The sequence below is a fragment of the Leuresthes tenuis genome, unplaced genomic scaffold (genome assembly GCF_036924035.1).
Source record: "Leuresthes tenuis unplaced genomic scaffold, fLeuTen1.0.hap1 SCAF_4, whole genome shotgun sequence".
Lineage (NCBI taxonomy): Eukaryota > Metazoa > Chordata > Actinopteri > Atheriniformes > Atherinopsidae > Leuresthes > Leuresthes tenuis.
Genome location: NW_027325358.1, coordinates 17,803,526 through 17,820,553, shown reverse-complemented (window position 1 = coordinate 17,820,553; position 17,028 = coordinate 17,803,526). Strand labels below are relative to the sequence as shown.

Below are 17,028 nucleotides of genomic sequence, written 5' to 3'. Positions count from 1 at the left end.
TTGGAGGCTCTGGGTTGCGCTAAGAATTACGCACCGTTGCTGGCTGTGCAAAAGATGAATAAAATCATTGTTGATGACTTAATGTTAACTACTCCGTCAATGAATTTCTGTGGTGTTGATTTTGCTAAATGCTTCATTTAGATGAAAAGAGCAACGATGTGGATCTGTCAACCAGTGAAGACTGGGACGTTAAGACAATAACAAGTGCACTGAAGCTCTATTTGAGGTAAGAATCAGTGATATGACACACACACACACACACACACTCAGACCTGTAACCTATTTACTCAGCAGTAGGAGGATTTGATTATGCTGTTGATAGTGTTGTTGAGTGATTGTCTGTAATAATATATATGAATTGTTTTTTGTAAATATCAGTTAAACCGCTGGGTTTGTACCCATGCAAACACTGAGATTTAGTGTCTGTGTCCACTTGAAGCTGTTTTTGATCCGGAAGCTCCTCTTACCTCATTTTAAGATCTCTTGTCTCAAGCGTTTGTTGTTGCTAGGTTACCAAAACCATTGTCAGGGACAGCCGGCATCAATGTCTCCTCTGTCATAGCTGACAGTGTTAAGATTGTTAAGTCCTGCCCCCCCCCTTTTAATTGTCCTTGGTCAGAGAGAGAGAGAAGCGACATTTATGAGCCTGGCTGTGTTCTGAAAGTTAAATTACTTTTAACCGTGTGTGAAGTTTTACGCTCGGAGGGTTTTAGATCCGACGACATTGCACTCTGTCAATAAACTTCATAGCACTTGTATGGCAAAAAAAAAAACACTGTGGACACAGACACTTAAGTGGGAACAACATTATTTTAAATGCCAAATTCAGTTTACAGGTCTAAAGGAGTGCTACTGCTCATATAAAAGTTGACAAAATATTTTCTTGGACTCCACATTGAACTGTGTAAGACCTGATAAATTCCCTCAAGTGATGTCAACTGAGTCAGTGCTGAGGACCGTATGCAGGAGAGTCAGAAAGAAGTTAGAAAGAAGTGAGCTTGCCAGACCTCTGTGACCTGCTCCTGAACTCTGCTTGAGGCTAGCTGTTACAGCTGTTGCAAGCACAAGAAAAGAGTTGCATTGAGGGAAATGTAGGCGCCAGGTTTTGACAAGGAAGATGGATATAAGGGGTAAAAAGATCTCTGTTTCTGCTCTACTGATCTTTTTTTGTCCTGCTCTTTAACCTCACATCGCAAGTCCTGCGTCCTGTCTTTGTGAAGATGTAGCTGTGTGTTAATCTGAACTGAGCATGCAGCCGTTCTGCATTGCATGCCACGTGTTTTCTTCTCACTTTACGTCGCGTGCATTTGTGTTAAAGTTTTAGATCATCCTACACTGAGTAAACCTTGGTTTTTTAATGAAAAAGTCTCTGCCAAAGGGAGAAGCAAGATCTGAGTCTAGACTGGTTTATTTAATCCAGGATGGAGAGATCTCTGAGCTGTTTGAATAACTCAGTGTTAGGTTTTACTTTCAGTATTAGCTCCTTTTTTTTTTGCTCTGAATTGCAGCTCAAGTGCAGCACACTCTGGTTGTATATGGATCGATTTATTTTCTATACCTTCTTTTTGTTGTATATTTTACCACTTTATAGGTTTGGCTTTATGTACATTATATATATATGAACTTCTCGAAAGATGTTTAGAGTCCATTACCAGTCAGTATTGCCATTTTCTGTCAAAAATTGTAATTTGATTTGAATTCAAATGCTTCTTTGCTTTTGTAATGTTTTGTCCTATTAATCTATATCTTTTAAATGTGATATTAATCTTCGTGTCATACTTTTGAAACATGTTCTTTTTGAAAATAATAATATTGTCCAAGGCCCATTTTTCTGTGTTTCCCATTTGTCTTACCAGGAAGTCACGTCCTCTTTGTTTGTTGCACGTTAAAAGTTAGTGTTGTTGTGCTGCCTGTTCTAAAACACTGAAAAATTAGCTTGCACATCAAAATGTTTTTCAGCAAAAAAAAAAAAAAGAGCTGAAAAGCTCAGGTTGAAAGTTTGCGTTGAGTTACTTAGAGACAGTTGCTAACGGCGTTGACAGTGTGAGAACTGCTTTACGCCTGTTTGACATACTTTGTTACTGAGAAGATCGTTAAGAAAGTTGAGTCAGATTTGCTTGATGTAATAGATGCGTTTTTGCTGTCAAACATAAAGGAGAGTTTAAACGGAGAAGAAAATGGTACAAAGCAAAGAAAAAAGCAAAATGTAAAACAGAACTGGTGTACAAGTGATGGCAGTTGTTGAGTGATGGTAATATTAAACTGTCACTGCTGTCTAAACATTGTTTAAACTGTAGGCATGAGCAGTCCATATTGTTTTACTCGTTTGACTTGCTCAATAAAGTGGGGTCAAACGTTTCAGTTGCCTCTGAGGAGAAGTACTTTCAGCCATTATCCAGCTACAGTTTGAAAGTAGCTTGAGTGGAACTTGGTTATCTCAACGTGTGCACCTTCTAATTCCATTCCCTGGCCTGCCCACATTAATCATTGCTGTGTGCAAGCCCTGTAAAAAAGTGTACCTGCTCTTTTTGTCCCCGTTGCTCACTTCGACTCGCCTTCTCCACGCTCCCCACCCCCCCCTCCTCTTTTCTCATTGTCTCTGTAAAGGAGCCTTCCTGAGCCATTGATGACCTATGGACTTTACAAAGAGTTCATCAGCCCTGCAAGTAAGTTTCCCCACCTCATATACCAACTCTTCATCAGAGTGCAGAACAAAAGCCACTAGCAGCTCACATGTGTTCTGTCTGAAGTTGAAGGTTTAAAGGTGTTTACACGGAAAAAGAAAGTCATTTGCATGACTCTTAACTAACTTTTTCTAAACATTGTGCGAATCTTTTCAGGGAAAGTAGGTAACACCGCTCAGCCTTTTAAAGTAAGCTGTAGCCTGGCAGCTGTTGTGTGGTGTTATGTGTCTTTAATGTGAAATAGGCTACTTTATATCATACTTCATAAATGTTACTTTCAGCTGTGAATATAATTGTAGGTGATTTCCACTGCAAGTTAATTTCAGCTTTTGCGTAGTTAAACCACCGTTGCTTAAACTAGACATTGAAGAAGCCCATGTGGGCTTGTGCCCCTTTAAGATATGCTGTTTACCTGCTAGACTTTGTGCAAAATACGCAGTTAAATAAGCTCTTGTAGATTTAGGATCAAATTTGTCCAGTTACCTTCAACAACATAAAATAAATTTTATTTTATTTTTTTCCACCCACACAGCATAATAGTCTATGAAATGTTTTCAAAGCAAGCCAAATTTGAACCTTATTACAACGAGTGCTATAATTGGATCAGGTTGACATTTTTATCAGGCGTTTGCAATGCCTTCATAACAAGGGGGGAAAACATGGATTAGCAATGAGTATTTTTTTTTTTTTTGACGGATGACAGCATCCATAAGACGCTTTTTCCATGTTTAAATCCTTGTCGTTCCCATAGTAATGATATTGCGTGTGGGCGGTCAGATGCTCGTGTGTGAGGAAATGTTTAAAGGATGATCTTGGAGGTTTTAACACAACCCTTTTACACGATAGCGACAGTAACGTAAAGCTATCTTTCCCGCCAGCATAGTGGTCCATGCTGCCAAATTCAGAGAAGCCTCAACCAATATATCAACATCACACCTCTTCTTAATTCCTTTGAGCAGGAATGTATCTTCCTCCAGTTCTTAATCCCTTACACCTTGGGGTGATAGACACATTTTTTTTATTTTTTTACCTGAAAGTTCCACTGACTTTTGCCTAATTTCTAATTATTCAGATCACCCAAATACACATTTGAATGCTTTTGATGTAATTTGGGGTTCCCCTATCTCTCTAACTCAACTTGTGTTTCTCCACTTCAAAATTTGACAGCGTACTGCTCGGATCAAGACTATTTGCAAAGTTGCATCATCTGTATAAATGGCTCACCTAAGGTGTATTACTTGTATCGAGCAGTGTTGGCTCTTTGCCACCTGAGGAGCACAGAGAAACCCTCGCGGTTTAAAATGAGTGCTTGGCTGTTTCTGCGTTTGAACAGAGGGCGGTAGTCCTGAGTCTCGCATCCAAGCCGTCCACCACCTGGTCCATAAGCTACCAGAGAGGAATCGACAAGTCCTCGGGCTGCTTATGAAGCATCTGGCCAAGTGAGTGGTCATAGTTCATCCAATCTCCGCCTCCTCTCTCTCAGCTCTCTCTTTCTGCTCTTCATGTCTGTCTCCTCGTTCTCACTCCACATGCTTTTTCTCTCCATCTCCCTCACTCCCACTCTCTTCACTCCCCCTTCCCTGCTGTCACTCCATCTCTTCTCTGTCTACTCAGTGACTGCCTGCGAAGAAAATGTATGCAGCTTAACATTTTTTTTTTTGCCTTTTCTAAGGTCAGATTGGTATATACTCCAAATTGTTCAGTGAGGATAACGGTGCCTGCACTGTACCTGTTTATCGTGCCATTTTGCTGCCAGCCAGTGAGGTGAAGTGGGACAGACCACTCCAATAAAACTTTCTCTTTAGATTATTGTATACACCCCTAAGTGGACCACAATTATGCATTGGTGGAAAGATTTAAGAAATAATGTCAGCCAGCATTATAAGATTTTACTTGAGCATGCTTTTTCTAAAAACTAAATATGAGCAAATTGAAGATAAGTAAATAATCCCTCTTCCCTGAGGACAGGGAAAGTCTGGTGGATCCTATTTCATAGAAACCCACTGCAGAATCAGACTCTGTTAAAAAGACAGCGCTATTGAAATTGAATTTGGATTATCCAGCGTGAAATTCTCCAGACTGGAGACTCAAATATTTTTCTGAAGTTGGCGTGTGTGCATGTCCTGCAGGGGAACGCACCAAAGCCAGAATTTCACACTCCTATCTGAAATGGTTTCAGAGATGTTATAAATGTGAGTCGTCACCGATGTTTTTGTCTTCAAAGGCATCCTTTGAAGCTATTTAAACTGTCTCTACAGCTGAGCCACATATCATCGTATTTTAAGTGCGAAGTATCTTCACGTGTCGAGGTAACTTTTTCACAAATTACAGGTTTTCTCCACTTTTTTTTTTTTTTTTTTTTTGACCACCCAAGATGAAGTGTCACACACTGAAGATGGTTTAGTTCTGAATGTAGGCTAGTTTGGGATGTAAGCGACATCGGTCTCATTCACAATGGAACGTAGAAAACATCAAGGGTAACATTGTTTTTTAGTTTTATTTTAAAAAAGCACCTTAAAGAGGCAGAGTCTCTCAGAAGCAAACTGTTCAGTGGTTCAGCAATCTGTGAAAAACGTTGTTTGCAGCTTGTGGAGCAGTTTCAGACAAATATACCTCAACGTAAAAGCTACAGTGCATAATATCATCCAAACATTCTGAGAATCAGGAGACTTCTGTGTGCGAGGGACATGGCCAAAAATCAGTACTGGATGCTGGAAAACTAATTTGAAATTAGTTTTTGGAAATCATAGACGCTGAGTCTTCAGGATTTAAGAGGAGAAAAACCATCCAGTTGGTAATCAGCTCTCGGTTCAAAAGCCTGCATCGTGCCTGTAAAACTGGCAACTTGCATATTTGGAAAAGCACCATCAGTATTAAAATATAAATACAGGTTTTGAGCGGCATGTGCTCCCATCCAGACTCTGTCTTGTCAGGGAAGGGTTTGCATATTTCAACAAGATAGTGCTAAACCACATATTGCATCTATTACAACAGCACGGCTTTGTGGTTAAAAAAAAGAAAAAAAAGAAGTCCTCTGCAGAACTGGCCTGCCTGCGGTCTAGAACTCTAACCAACTGAAAACAAACGATGCATCATGAAATGCAGAACACAAAATACAGCAAAGACCCAAGACTGCTGAGCTGCGAGAATCCTGTATCTGACAAGAATGGGGCAAAAATTCCTCTCCTAAAGGTCCAGCAACTGATTCCTTCAGTTCCCAGATGTTTACAGGCTGTTTAAAGAGGAGGGGATGAAACGAAGTGGGAGACATGACCCTCTACCAACTTCTTTGAGACATGTTGCTGACATCAAATTCAAATTGAACTTTTAGTTTTCAAGGAATAGTAAAATGTCTCATTTTCAAATCACTGATATTAATGTGAATAAAATATTGGTTTACGGTATTTAAGAATCATTGCATTTTGCTTTTATTTATATTTTACACGGAGTCCAAATGTCTTTGGGATTAAGAGTTATAATGGTTCATTCAAAATTCAGCTCTGATGGCAGCAAGTTGAGTTATGAGTAAGAGTAAGAGTTCAGTAAGCAGGTTTACGTGTGCGGTGGGAAGATTTATACATGTATAAAAGCTGTTTTGAAAAAATAATCATTCTATTATTCCGACCCAAACCAAACTTTTAGACTACATTTAACCATGTTAGTCTGACCGAAGTCGAGGTCCTCAAAACCAAGCTAATACTGAGATAATGCAAGTGAAGCTTGAGTCGCTGTGCATTTCTAAACTCAGATGGACTCAAATGAACACTCCACACATGCTTCAAAGTTTCATCTTCTTGTCATGTTTTTGTAAAAGATGCTAAGTGTGTGTTAAAACGGTAACGTTGCTCTCAGTCACGCACTTCTCTTTTTCTTTTGTCAGATAGCTAAAAGCAACAGAGGTTGTGTCCGGTTAAGGCTACGTGTCAACCTGTGGTGACTTGAAGCGTTTCCACGCTGTTGCGCCGCTCTAATTATATCCTGATTTTATAACCGTAGCATCATCAAACAAAATTACCATTTCAGTGACTTACAGACAATGTCTGCAGGGTATTCGGCTATACTTAGGGTAACACTAACCTTCCCACAGAGGGTTTTGTCTTCAGTATTTTCTCATACAGTTCACACTGTCACGGCATCGGCCATACTTCAGTCACTCAGATTCACTCCTGTGCATGTGTACTGTGACGTTAGACCCACATCCTTGGGGAAACTTTGAGGAAGAAAACGTGTCCATCACAGTTACACAACACTAGCTTTACACTGCTTCACTGTCTTTTAAATGTTAAGTTGAACTGGACAGTTAAAACGGATTCAAACGTTAATAACTAGTTGCTATTTTCCTCAGCGTGGTAGCTCACAGCAAACAGAATCTGATGACCGTGGCCAACCTGGGAGTCGTGTTTGGCCCCACGTTGATGAGGCCACAGGAAGAGACCGTCGCTGCCATCATGGATCTTAAGTTCCAGAACATTGTGGTGGAGATCCTCATTGAACAACATGAGAAGGTAACACTCAAAAGTAGGACCATTCATCCAAAAGCTCCATGGACTTCACTGTCGTAAAATGATGCATCACAAGCAGTAAACTCCAGGGAAAGTGGAAGTGTCCACTCCTGACACTATACTGAGTATTTATTAGGGGGTGAATTATTACCCCAGAGAAAGATCCCTCTAATGGATTAAATTCTACCTTTCCAAGATGTCTGTGAGATCTTCCCTTTGCTAGTTCAACATTTTGCTATAGTTGATAATGATATTTTACTAAAAGCTATGTATCCTGGGCAACGCAAGGTAAACTGACAGCATCCAAGGAGAATCTGAGGTGTCAAACCATCAGTAAGCTGCATACAGCACCTTTGTGTTTACAGGTCCAGCAGGCACATAATTACTTGATACTGACGAACAATACAGAAAATGTGCAGACAAAGCAAAAAAAACAACAACTTTATTTTTCGTTATATACTGTTAAAGGTTTTAACTTTGGCTTTTCCTGTTGACAGAGAAACAAAGCTCCTGAATTTCATTTAATTGGGGTCTCAGTTAGGGTAGATGTGATCCTCTTCCTTTCTTTCTGTCACTGAATTGTGTGGACCTGTTTACACTGTTAAAAAAATCAAAATAATCTTGGCTCATCTGCCTTAAAGTTTACTTCTTTGAACAGATGTTGCTGCATTGACCATGTACTATGTCATATAGTGGTAATTCGTGGGATGTCTGGAAGTTCTATTGCGCATATTTCCTTCTTTACAAAATAACGAGCAAAAACAAGTTCTCAGATAGTGAGATGTGCTGCACGTTGAACTTAACTCATGGGACAGCATACCCTTCAGCCAGTTATTAAGAAACAAAGGGGCTAGACGGCCATTAAATTGATGGAATGTTCGAATTTCGCCATTAGGGGGAGCCCTGAGTGCTTTTACCTGGGTTGCACACATACTATTCCTTTTATTGTGAGGAGTTTGATTATTCTGCAGATCATTGTTATATTTTGTTATATTTGGAAGATCTTCTCTTTGCCTGAATACATTTATTTTGGTCATGAGTTGTTAGACAACCTGTAGTTCATGGGATCATGTAATCTTCCCCAGAATGTCATTAATCGGTGTCAATCCTCAAAGGGGGATAATTCTCCATGGCAAGAGAGAAAAAAAGATCTGAGATTAGCTTCCCAATCTGCTTGGAGCATCGCTGCACTCTGCATTGAATCAGATGCGACTCCCACCTTCATTAAATTGAAGATGATATGTGTTGTGAATAATATCTACACCCAGGCTCGCAAATCTAAAATGGGTTGTGAGAAAATACAGAGGCCGGATGAAAACCAACAGGGTATACAAATGTGCTAAAACAACAAGAGCAGCAGCAGCAGCAGCCCCATGCATACTGCTACTCTCTGAGACTACCCAGAGGTGTAGGGGGGTGTTAAAGGATGTAGTGTTAGAATTCAGCAAGAGCATTTTGGAAAGTACAGCAAGTTGGAGCAGGGGAGAATCTGAACGGACAGACAGGCAGACAGGCATTAACTCTCCTCACAACTCAGTCCCATACCAGACTGTTGATACCCCCAGATACCAACAGTAGACTCTGTTTTACATTCACCTCCATCTGCAGCGCGAGGCAGCAGAAACTCTCAGCCATATCAGATTTCTCACTTTTTCTATCTGCCTTTCTGCTCCAAACTTTCTCTCTCATGCCCTCCCTCCTCTGCGTCTGCCTCTCCCGTTCACACTGTCTCACTTTCTCTGCCACTTTCTCCCTCTCTTCTCTCACCCCTACCTCCCGATCTCCCTCCTCTCCTCTCCTCTCCTCGTCTGTGATCCTTTCCGAGGCTCTGCTGAGACTTCCTCTCCTCTGTAGCCCTATTCTCTTTCAACTCCACATCTAAAGTTTATATGTAAACACGGCCCCAGTGTAAACAGGCTGCACCAGTTGGCCAGCCCTTCTCAAGTCCAAACCCTGTTTATTTTACTTTCGTGTCTTTGAGAGAATGGCTCGGTTTCTCTGAGGAGAAATGTCACCTTAACTTAGACCCAGATTTCTGGATTGGATATGATTGTCTTCTGTGCTTTTTTTAAGCAAGGCACAAACAAAATCATCTTAAAAGGCAGTTTTTATGCTCAAATCAATGCGCTGCTCAACATTGCCTACGAGCTGTGGTTGCAAATACTTTTCTCCATCTACCACTACATAAAGACTGCGAATTTCAAAACTTTTGAGGTCAGTTTAGGATGTGCTGCTACTCCTGGGAGTTTTTGCACACTGTATGTTGTGTTCTGCTGGAAACTTACTCACGCGTGCTTTCAGATCTTTACAGATGCTCCTGAGTTATGCCCTCTTACACCTGCTGCCCCAGCACTTTCTGCTCCCACAAGGCAGTCTAAGAAATTGAGTCGACAGAACAGGCCCTTAGCGGTCTACAATCCACAAGTCCTTGACATTCAGAATGGTAAGAGATGTGTACATTTGCACCCATATCTTTTTGCATTTCCTGGATTGTTACAGCAATGATGAAAAGCACTGCAGTGATACACTCACATATTTATAGATTTACAGAGGCAAAGAGATATCATAAGCAGCATTTGAGTAGCACATACTCTCAAATTAATACTCAATCTAAATGACAAGATCTTGATTCTGCTATAAAAAATGTAAAAAAAAAAAAGAATCTCTCTGTGTGCTGGCAGCAGTGTGTGTGTGTGTGTCAGTCCTTTGCTTTTCAAGACAGCCGTTCATCCATTCTTCTTCACGCTTGGCAAGAGCATTGCTGTGGACCCAAGGAAGTGCAGTGTCGAGTGTGAAGTCGTTTGGATGAGTGGTTTTCTTACTTTACCTAAAAGGACTTTTATGTTGCTCTTTCACGATTCTGTGTTCTCAATGACGTCCTCAGCAGGACTTCGTCATCAGGGGGTGCTGATGCCACACAGGCTCTGTGTTTAGTAATGGTATCCTTATAGCTGTCCTCTGTGTGTGTGCATGTGTGTGTGTTAGCTCTGCTGCTGAGACTTACTTTGGGTGTTTTTTCTTTATTCAATGTGAATATATATTATGAATCAAGACAGTTCCCTGTATCTGGATTGCAGTCCAGAGTCCAGTGCCATATAGATTACATTTCTTTTACAAAGTTAAGGAATCGGTGTTCTTTTTTTTTTTTTCGGCCCGTTTCACTCATACAGTAATGAGTCTCAACCAGACAGTGAGTCACACATTCTGTTGCTAATTCATCCTCCATCATGGAGAAGCTATGATCAAGCTGTTATGAACACACACGTTTTTTGCAAAGGCTCTTTCACAAGCCCTTTAAGAAATGTTTGATTGGTGATAAAATAAAGCTGTTTTACGCTGATACTCATTACGTGAATATATCAGCCTCCACTGCCATTTAATTTGACCTTATTCATGTTGACATTAGGTAGATTACGATAGTTTAGATTTGCCTTATTAAGTCCTTCGTTCCAGCATAATTTTGTTTGTTTTTTTCCACACAGACCATAGAAATATGTTGATGTAAAAGTTATCTTTGTTGGTTTATTTCCAAGAACCTCTGCGGCTTTATCAACCATTAATACCAACAACTTGTGCTTGGAAGTTACAGATTACAGTTACAGTAGCTGGCTGCAGCCTTGCTACATGCAGTCTGGATCAAGGCTGAAAATATTCAAATTGATCCGCCATTGAGTGTTTTGTGATACGAGCAAAGGAAAGCAAATTCAAATCCTTTGTATGAAGGCAAATTCACGAGGAACTTCTTATCTGCGTCAAAGAGGCGTGGCTTACCCACATCATTTTTTTTCTCTTTATAAAGAAAACTTCATTAGTCAAACCGCATAATAGATTACACTGTCCAAAATGATCAAATGTTCTATTAGCATCTCTTTAACCACGTTTTAATAAAACCTAAACAATGTAACCATCATGAAGAAAGGCAGTAGTTTATGAGACTACATTAGTTTTAGCTTAGTGTCCCGAACAAACTGGCAACTTGGTGCATTTCCTTCTGATCTCTGCTCCAAGGTCACTCATTATGTCTATTCGATGGCGTTTGCTTTAAAGCATTAATTGTGTCTAAACACTAAAGCCGTCGCCTCCTCTCTGTGGCACTAAGTGGTGAGATCTATACATCTATGGCCTTTCTGTGCTCTTGTTTACTTGTGCGGCCTTTTAAAGTAACATGAAATGGGCAGCTTTAAGAGGGTCAGCTGATAAGCTGACCTACTGACCCAAAATCCAAATCTGTTTACCAGATTGCCTCTCTCAGTCTCTTTTGCACCAGCTTTTACTGTGGGGCATTTTAGTATTAGCGGATTTAAAAAAAAAAAAAAAAAAAAAAAAAGTCCTTTTTTTTTTTGTCTCGTCTACCCAGATAATGATGGTGAAATCAAATTTAAGGATGGAATGGGAGAGATAGAAAGTGTTTATGTATTATTTTGACGGCCCAAAATGTGTAAAGAAGTTCATTAATCTGTCATTTGTGTCAGGAAACTTTTCAACAAGTTCAGTGATTGCAGATCAGTTGTATTTTTGTTATTTTCAAATCTATTGAATTCCGTTTCAAGGGCGTGTTAAAAGGAGGAGTGTTCTCAGCTCCGAGATGAGGGCGTGTCCAATGACGACCCCCTTAAAATGAACCAAACTGATGGTCTATCATTAAACTGGGTTTGTTTTAACTAAAGCCAACTACTCGCTTGTGAAATCACAAATGCACCCCACACACATGAACTATCTTGGTTAGATTCAAACTGGAGATCACGTTAGCAGCATTGTTAAAGGGCCCAGCTTTCAGGGCACTCTACACGTGGCTGATGTGAGCACCCCAGCAGCACAGGGAGAGAGTCTGTTTTGCTGCCTGTCAATTTTTTATTTCACAAAATCACTCCAATTTTTTCTTCTCCTCATTATTCCTTGCAGTTTTAGCAGGCTGCCTAAGTTCTGCAAATTCTGACATCCAGAGAAGACGTGTTTCTGTGATGCAGTTAAACTTTAGGCTAACTAGCTGTCAGATACACAGCGAGAAGGCAGTGGTTGGTGTATCTGAAGCTGATGCATCACGATAGGCCCGCTTACGACCTTACAGGGCAAGGGGCAGGGTTGCCTTTTGCTTGCCTTATATACTTCCTCACTGCATCATGGAGCCCTGATTTCAGATTAGCTCTGAAAATCTTGAACAGAAAATTGATGAAAAATGGTTTAACCGTCCAACTCAGTTCAATTCAGTACATCGTTTTTAGTATTTTAACATAAAAAAATAATAATAATAAAAAAAAAAGCAATGTTTCTAAAACTTGTATTGCTGTGATTATATATGGTTATATGGAATTCATAAAAACTACATCTGGTTTTAATCTGGTAATAATTAGTCGATAAGCTCAGCACCAGTTCAGTTCCATGTGTTTTACAGAGAAAAAGGGGAAAAGAAGCTCCTTTACTCAGCATTCGCTATTGTTCTTCCAGCTTTGCTCCCTCCGCGTGTTCATTCAGTTGTTTCGATCAAGCAAACCAGTTGCATACAGTGGGATGTAAATAAAGACGTGATGTAGTAATGTGCGGCGTTCATTTTTCTTCGTGCGTGTGTTTGCGTGTCAGCGGTGGGAGATGGCTCCAGCCTAGCTGCAGAGGAGACATCAATGGGCAGCAATGAGTCCGTATCATCCCAGTCATCATCAGCCTCGGCCCCAGAGATGCCTACAGAGAAGGCTGACCATGCAACACTCAGCACCAGCCTCAGCTCAGGCAGCAACTCCAGGTGAGTGCTTGTTCACTCTTCAGCACCAATTCATCATGTGACGGTACCATCCATCAAAATGCTTATTGATATTAAAAGCTCTGCTTCTGGTGCATCAAGTAACTTGTGGTATTTTTACAGGTTCATTTTGTGATTAAACACTAATATTTAATCTCTTACAGTTATAATTAATCATTCTTTAAAACCACTGGCTCATGGATAATTGTGCCATTTAATTTGACTTTTCTTTTATATCCGTATAAATCACTGAATGTGTAAGAAATTGGGGTGATTCAGAAGACTGAGGACTGAGGATTTTCACCGTTTAACTGCAGAACCTGAACTACGCTTAACTGTACAGATAATTCCTTGTAATTTGGTTCTATTCAGTTATGACGTTATTGTAATTCTACATATAAAGCACTTCCAGTGTTAATAGGTGCGTTAGTTGTCCTATTAGTGTTATTCAAGGGAAAACTGCAGATTTGACAGTTCAGTGCTATTTTTAGATCAAGTCATGGTTTTGCCAGTAGAGCATAATCACTTGAGACTCAATTATTTGATTTTTAACAAACACATTACACTTGAACCTTAAAAGAAAAGCTTAAGCCATGTGTATCGCTTTCAGCGGACTGCAGATAAAAGTAAAATCCTTGCAGTAATCTGTCCTTCAATTCTTTCTACATCAGCACACATTTTCCAGCCATTTTTCATATGAAAAATGCATCTTCCCATTTTCAGCTTCATTCATTAGTGGAAGCAGTTGCACGGTCCGGCACTCTGTCATTGCGGCTTAGTTTGCTTTTTGCCACCCTGATAAAAGAGATGTTTATAGAGCCAAAACAATTGTTAATATCAATGAACCAAAACTGATTATTGGACTCGATTATTGTGCAATTAATTAGTGGTAATCTGTCACATATACGACTTAGTCGTTAATTCTGGGTAGATCCAAACTGAAACAACAGATGGATTAAGGTGGATTTTTTTTTTTGTTTGTTTGTTTTAGTCCCATTATTGATGTTGTTAATCTCTTTCTCTGAATGAAGAATTCCGTGCTGGTTTGATGCGTCGCCGTGCCTCTCTCTGGCCTCTCGTTTCTGTCCTCACTCTCTCTAAGTCCTTGGTTCTTTTCTGTTGTTTCCAGCCCGTGACTTGTCTTGAATGCTGATGTGAAAGATGAATTATCGGGTTATGCTGCAGATGTTAGAGTCTCTGCTGTGTCATGTCTACAGATTCACCTTGAAACAGACTTTCTCTCACTCACTGTCCCTTTCTCCTTCTCTATTTGCTGAAAGAAGCTGGAATATAAAAACAGGTCCACCTCACTGCTTGACAGAGGACGGCACAATTCCTCTCACTCTCTGACCTCTGTGGGTGCCTATCTGCCTGCGTGTAGGCATGTGTTTTTTTTCCCTCCTCGGATGCAAGATCAGTCAGTCAGGACTATATTCCTTATGTAACAAATGGGTATTTTGTTTATGTGCTTTTCCACATTTGGGGCATCGTGTTGAAGGACGGAAAGAGCGACCGGGAGGAGGCCGTAAATCTCAGCTCTTATTTGTTTGGAAGACAGGTGGCCGTGCGTTGGCCGTGTAAATCGTATTGACATTGGAGAGATATTCATCTTGTTTACCCTTATAGCCACAGCCCCTGTCCCTTTATGAAGACTTGCGCCATATGTCACAGGGTGTCGCCCTGGCTTTGTTCGCTCGTAAATCTTAGCGTGTGAGATGGTAGAGACCTGTTAGCACAGCAGCTCTCTGGCGTGGAACCCAGGGATTCGGCTTCAGTCCCAGCCAAAATGAGCAGGGATTGCAATTGCTAGATTACTTCCAGCCATTCTCAAAAAATGTGTTATCTTGCACTCTGCTTTGCTCAAAAGCGCACCTGGAAGGCGATATATTTGACTCAGTTTCCTTCCAAATCTGCCTGGTCATGCGCAAAAGCATCCTGACTCACAATATCTTGCAATAACTTTTTGACGAGTGTGGCGTGATTTATTATCTCCGTCATTTTCAATGACTCGCCTCATTTCTCCTCTTGTTCTTAAATTCAGTCACAGCTTCTCCCAGTAGCTCCGTTGCCCCAAGTCCTCCTTATTTATATTTTCTGTCCTCTTTTTTTGTTCCTTCCTGTGTTACTGCCCTTCCTCCAGCTCTTCAGTTCTCTCACAGGCAGACAGCTGTGGATCATAAGATCGAGGATCTAAGTTTATTTCCTGCCCACCCAAACCGGCGGTGGCTGGATGAGATGCCTGGCTGTCGGTTTGATCCGTCTCTCCACTCGAAACAGTACTAAATCCCATCGCTGCCCATTTTCCTTCAGTAGAAAGGCAGTTGATAGCCCCGCTCATCCCCATGTTCGCTCCACGCCAGGATCAACAAGTCTTCGATGCTGCAGGGTGAAATTCCTGCAGTAATGAGAAGCAGCAGTTTACTTTAATGGATTCCGTCTGCTTCTAACGTGGCCGTTTGTGAGATAACACTGATGTTTAAATTAAAAGACCTTCAGTCTGCACAGTTGTTTGGGAATAATAAAATGATTGTATATAATGAAACATTCTCAACGATATAAGAGGAAACTAATTACAAATGATACCAATTTCTGGAGAGAATTTTCTACTTGACCATACATACAATGCATTTTCCATTCCCCCATCTGGTGTATATACAATTATGGTACAGAGAAAGCATAACTGGGTCCGTGATGGTTAAAAACAATGAAAGAGTCATTTAAAGCTTGATGCTATTTTTGTTGAAGAGAAATGGCAAACAATTTCCCTCGCTTTGACTTGGCTGTAATTGGGAAAGCAATTTTGCTACAAATCCATTTACATATAATTCATTTCACAAGTTTCTAGGACAGGAGGCATTCACTGATTTTCCCCGCTTATTTTCTTATTCAGATATGTGTTATAGATCCTCCCAGATTTATGTAATCCTCTGCTAGCTGAAATAAGGAGTTTGATGGATGCGCAAACCTTTCTGAAATATATATATTTTTTGATAGCGTGTCCTACTCAGGGGTTTTGAGCATATGTGAGTCAGTTTTCCTGCAGGTGGGTCAAGTGTTGGTGCTCCTCTCCTCCTTCTTTTTGGCTATGACCCAGGCAGACAGTGGTTATGCTTCGGCCCAGGTTAATGAGTGGATTTGCTGCACTGCAGCGTACTGTCCCCCCATGCTGATGTGGAGCAGCTGAGCACCACAGTGGCCCCACACTGCTGCAGAGCTATAAATCACACGCAGTCAGGCCAGGCCCAAACTGAACAGCCACCACTAGGGATGGACAAGCGCACTGAGACAGAGTCGGGGGAAGAAACGGAGGGGAAAAGCACTGCAGAGATGGGAATGGAAGCACGAGCCCGGTACTGTGTGTTCACCTCCACCTACGTCCACAAAAGATCCCTTAACATGGTCTCCCTTAAGGCCATCTTGCTCTCCTCCAGCAGTGCCAATGTAAACCCTGTTCACAACATCCTCTCAACCTCCAGCCCCCTCCCCAGCTGCTCCCTCTAATTGCCTTTATTAACGTCTCTATGGGAGCGGCAGCTAGAAGCAATTTGCTCATTATGTGCTGTATTAGCACTGGCCCTGGGGCAGGCATGGAACACAGAGGGATGCCTGGCTGAGAGTCCTGCTTTCCTCGGCTGCACTCTGCCTTTACCAGGACCCCTACGTCAATCCTGTAGGTCAGCCATAGACTCGTTGACCCTGACAACAACCGATGCAAAGCGCAGCCACTGATGTACGTGCTAAAGCTTTGCTCAGACTCTTGTTTTTTTTTACCTTTCACATACATGAGTTATAAACTTTTGTGCAGGCGTTAAAATTCAAGTGTCGGGCAAATAACTGAAACATTTCATGAAGAGTGTCAGATCTCTCAGACAGCTGTTGACGTCAAGGTCACACTAATTGATTGACTTCATTTTAATATTCGGCCGATATGTCAAACTACACTCCACCTTCAGTTTTTCACCAATGGGACTACTGTTTACTGAAATAAATTCTGATAGAATCGGTACTGAGCATTATAGAAGGAGAATCTGTTTTTAGTCTGGTTTCACCACAGCAGACATGTTATTACGCCAGGATAGAGAATCTGTCCTGGAAACTTTTAACTTTT

At 41.0% G+C, this 17,028-nt stretch overlaps 1 protein-coding gene across 3 annotated transcripts in view; it reads left to right on the top strand.

Annotated features, from left to right (window-relative positions):
* The window catches only part of arhgap10 (Rho GTPase activating protein 10), a 41,046-nt gene that overhangs the window by 19,111 nt on the left and 4,907 nt on the right, over window positions 1-17,028 (top strand). For all 3 annotated transcript variants that reach the window (XM_072384894.1, XM_072384895.1, XM_072384893.1), the window contains exons 15-20: window positions 142-226; window positions 2,608-2,666; window positions 4,018-4,123; window positions 7,030-7,189; window positions 9,488-9,629; window positions 12,764-12,923. In XM_072384894.1, coding sequence (XP_072240995.1) covers window positions 142-226; window positions 2,608-2,666; window positions 4,018-4,123; window positions 7,030-7,189; window positions 9,488-9,629; window positions 12,764-12,923 — 712 coding nt within the window. The remainder of the gene's footprint in view (window positions 1-141; window positions 227-2,607; window positions 2,667-4,017; window positions 4,124-7,029; window positions 7,190-9,487; window positions 9,630-12,763; window positions 12,924-17,028) is intronic.